The sequence below is a fragment of the Diadema antillarum genome, unplaced genomic scaffold (genome assembly GCF_040938485.1).
Source record: "Diadema antillarum isolate AM-2024a unplaced genomic scaffold, OU_Dant_1.0 seq00000454_RagTag, whole genome shotgun sequence".
Taxonomy (NCBI): domain Eukaryota; kingdom Metazoa; phylum Echinodermata; class Echinoidea; order Diadematoida; family Diadematidae; genus Diadema; species Diadema antillarum.
The window spans coordinates 1,709,012-1,712,811 of NW_027271426.1; the positions used below are offsets into that span (position 1 = coordinate 1,709,012).

Here is a 3,800-nt window from a genome sequence, read left to right on the forward strand (position 1 = left end):
AGGGCATTAAAGTCCACTAAAATATGTGGATAAATTTGGGCAGAAGGCTTGCTAGATTTGATATGTTATTTTCTGAATCTTTTTGTGATGCTGAAGCAAAATCGAATCTGTCAACAAGAACCTGCATTTCCCCACAGTTTCAGCAATGCTGTAAATTTTCCTTAAAATCAAAGCTTTCTCGAGATTTTTTTTTTTTCCAAGAGTAGTAAATGTTGACTGCACTTTGGATAACACTCGGTGAGGGAAGTTAATTGGTCCTGACTCAGCCCCTACCCTTTCTTTCGCATACTGCCCTATCTGCCAATATTTATGTCTTAGCTGGGTTTTTACGCGGGTAAAAAATCGTTGGTACATCACTCACACACCTTTTATTAGCATTAGCTCCCCCCATTTTTTTTTTGTACGGCTTGAGGCATGTAATGAGCGATAGAAATCAGTGTTCACACTATGGCCGCGAAGGACGACATAAATGAGTTACAATGTGCATTTGATGTATATAATGTATTATGGAGATATGATATAATTAAACCATATACAGTGGCGCAGCGTTGTTATGAGCAATGCAGATTTTTTCATAATGTCAACGCATTTCATTTCAAATTTTCCTTTTATTCTATAGTAACCATAGTGACAGAGGCTAGTCATTGGCTCCAGTCGCGTTTTAAGAAATATCGACCTTGGCTACAAGGGACTAATGATGTTCACATACTTTCAAAACATATCATACATCTGGGCCCCGTTTTATCAAAAGATACAATCGATTATAAACTCCCTTGCTACACAGGGTGCCATAGACTTATGATAGAAATCAACTATATAATCACTTATAACTCTTCATAAAACATGGCCCAGGGAGGACGTGGCTTTCCAGAAAATTGTTTCAGCGTTTGACTTGCTCGTCAGCTTTAAAATTTCTTTTTTCTTCCTATATTCTTTTCCTGTGAATCTTTCCCTCATTATGGCTGTTCAGCGTGAGTCCAAGTTTATATGGGACGTGCATGACTGAGACGAGGCCATTAGAGATTACGTAACGAATGAATAAAAAGAAGAAGAGTATTTTGAATGCAGGCATTAAAACAAAATCTCTAATTCTTTTTATTTAAACAAAGTAAGACAGATTATGGTAATAATTTACTAAGATATCAACGCGTCCTTGTTGTCTCATATTGATTATATTGATAAACAAACAAACAATCAATAAGACAGTCATCACGAGGCTCCGACGTCATCGGTGCATTGTTCATTATTTGTTTTTTAAACCAAAGTTTTCTCATTGATTTCTGTTCAATATCAATATGAAACGTCACACCACTGAAACATCTTGCGTGACAGAAGAAGTCGGGTATTTTAATGGGAAAATCAGGATACATTCATCAAATATAACCGCAAGAATTCAGAATCACAGGACGAAGACTGCTATCTTGGCAATAATGTTTGGACAAAAATGTGCATGACGCCATGTCAGATGTTTAGTACAGACACTCAACAGTCACAAGCTTTCTGTACGTTCTTTCCGATTTCTGTCTGAGTTACAGGGGCGGATCCGGAGGGGGGGGGGGGGGGGGGGGGGGGGGGGCGCAACCGGCGCACGCCCCCCTTATTTTTCGTTAAAAACAAAAGAAATAAAAAGAAAAAAATGAAATGAAATGAAACCCGGAAGTGGCACCAGAAATATTAGTCACGCCCCCATTTACAGAATTCCTGGATTCGCCACTGGAGTTTTACTGTAGTGATTGCGTTACTACAGCTCGATCTGAAACTGAAAATGCTGTAAACTGAAGTTGTTCGATTTACGTGATCTGGTTTTTATTTTTTTCAAAGAAATACTTGATAGATGTTTCACTTTACAAAAAAAAATCTTTTTAGTAGATTATGAGCGATTAATGATGATTTTCATGGAAACTGAATTCTTGACTTGCTTCACCTTATCCCACTGTTTCATCCGTAGGGCAAAAACGAGAAACCTTCACATACCATGGCACAGTACGACAATGTACATGTAGATGTTGCAACGGAAGCGCAACTACTCGACTATGAGCTGACAGGCAGTGACAGTAATACCTTGACAGCTATAACCGTGACACGATCTTTCCCGTGGTCATGGAACGAAATGATGTGGTCCTGGTACGAGATCTGCGAGTTGGTTACCAGCATCCTCGGCATTTCTGGAAACCTCCTCGTGGTCATCGTCATCTTCTGTCGTCCATCGCGAGGCCGATCAACGGACATCCTTGTGGGAAACCTGGCGATCGCAGACTTTCTGACGTCGTTGTTCCTCCTTCCGTATCCTACGGTGAGGACCATGCCGATGTCGTTGGCGGGGTCGCTCTTCTGCAAGTTCATGCGCGGCGATTATTTCATGTGGACGTCGGTCACGGCGTCCATTTACGGTCTGCTGACCGTATCGTTGGACCGGTTCCTGGCCGTCGTCTACCCGATCCGCTTCAAGAGGCTCGTCACTCGGGGACGGGTCTCCCTGGTCATCATGTCTGTGTGGATCTGGGCGGCCCTGTCCATGAGTCCGGTCCTCTTTATCAACAAGGTGGACGGCGCCACTGGAGACTGCATCTTTACCATGCCGAATCGAGAACTGGACGTCACTTTCGGGCTGTACACCTTCGCCGTCCAGTTCGCCATCCCGACGGTTACCATGCTATGTTCACAGCTCGCCATCGTCCGATCCCTAAACCGCGCCGCTACGAGGTTCAAGACCGGCGACGCCCAGAGGTCGACGGCGTCGTTCCACACAGCTGCCCGTGATCGAGTGCTAACTCTCACCTTTACCATCGTGCTGATCTACGTACTCTGCTGGTCACCTAACCAGATCGCTTTCCTCGCCTACAACCTCCGGATCATCCCGGCCACGTACCTCTACAGTCCTTTCAACCGAGTCTCGATCGCCATTGCCTTTTGCAATTCCTGCATCAACCCCTTTCTCTACACCCTCCGCCACCCTCGGTTCCGCGATGCGGTGCGATCGTTCTTTGGGGGAACCAGCACGAGTACCGCGCCCATCTTTGAGGAGCCAATGAGTCAGAAACCTCGTTCCACCCAAGATGTTTTCACCCTGGATGTTAAGTAGGCCCTTCTCCTTTCATTAAAAAGAATAGAGAAAGAGATAGCGGGAGGCCATCAGCAGTCTTGTTGAAAAGCGGATTTCTTTCAGGCCTAAATGTATTTCAGAACTCACCTAGAAAGAATTGATGATTTTAATGCCCAGATGTTAGATGATAACAAGTATAGGCTAGAAATGTGCGAAGTTTATACTGTCATGCAATCATTTACAATACTTGAATATCTTATGAATTGCAAAAACAATAGGAATCATCTCAAAATTGCTGGAAAACAACTGTTAGCCTTTTGCCGTCCATGCTCAATAATAACTAAACAAACATTCTTGAACAGATTAGCAAGTTAGAATCGTGAAATGCGTCAAATGCCGTGTTCCTCGTAAAAAGTGTTGATGTTCTATTTAGAATACTAATCCCTGCACACTAAGGTCAAAATTGTTATTTGAAAACAATTTCCTACATTTGAATCATCCTTTTCACCTCTCCCTCTATGTACTAATTTGAATCACGTTGGAATATCTATGTATAAATGGAATATTGGAGAACTGTCTATCATATTTTCCTCAATGTTTGTTAGAAATAAAACACTGATCATTGATGATCATCGGTGATATTCATACTTACCCTAAAAAACAAAGCGGATCCAACCACTTTTCCACGTTCGCACTATTTTTGCTCCTAAGGCATTTCCTGCTATTGGCGCCTCATTTTGGAATAATTATATTCTGT

At 42.5% G+C, this 3,800-nt stretch overlaps 1 protein-coding gene across 1 annotated transcript; it reads left to right on the forward strand.

Moving 5' to 3' along the window:
• Positions 1 to 1,975: 1,975 nt before the first annotated feature.
• LOC139732886 (allatostatin-A receptor-like) lies at positions 1,976 to 3,082 on the forward strand. The gene has a single exon (XM_071643721.1). The coding sequence runs from the start codon at positions 1,976 to 1,978 to the stop codon at positions 3,080 to 3,082; it is 1,107 nt and encodes a 368-aa protein (XP_071499822.1).
• The last annotated feature ends 718 nt before the right edge of the window (positions 3,083 to 3,800 follow it).

What these genes read in the sequence shown, in the direction of transcription:
- LOC139732886 (XM_071643721.1), top strand. Translation starts at nt 1,976, where the DNA reads ATGGCACAGTACGACAATGTACATGTAGATGTTGCAACGGAAGCGCAA.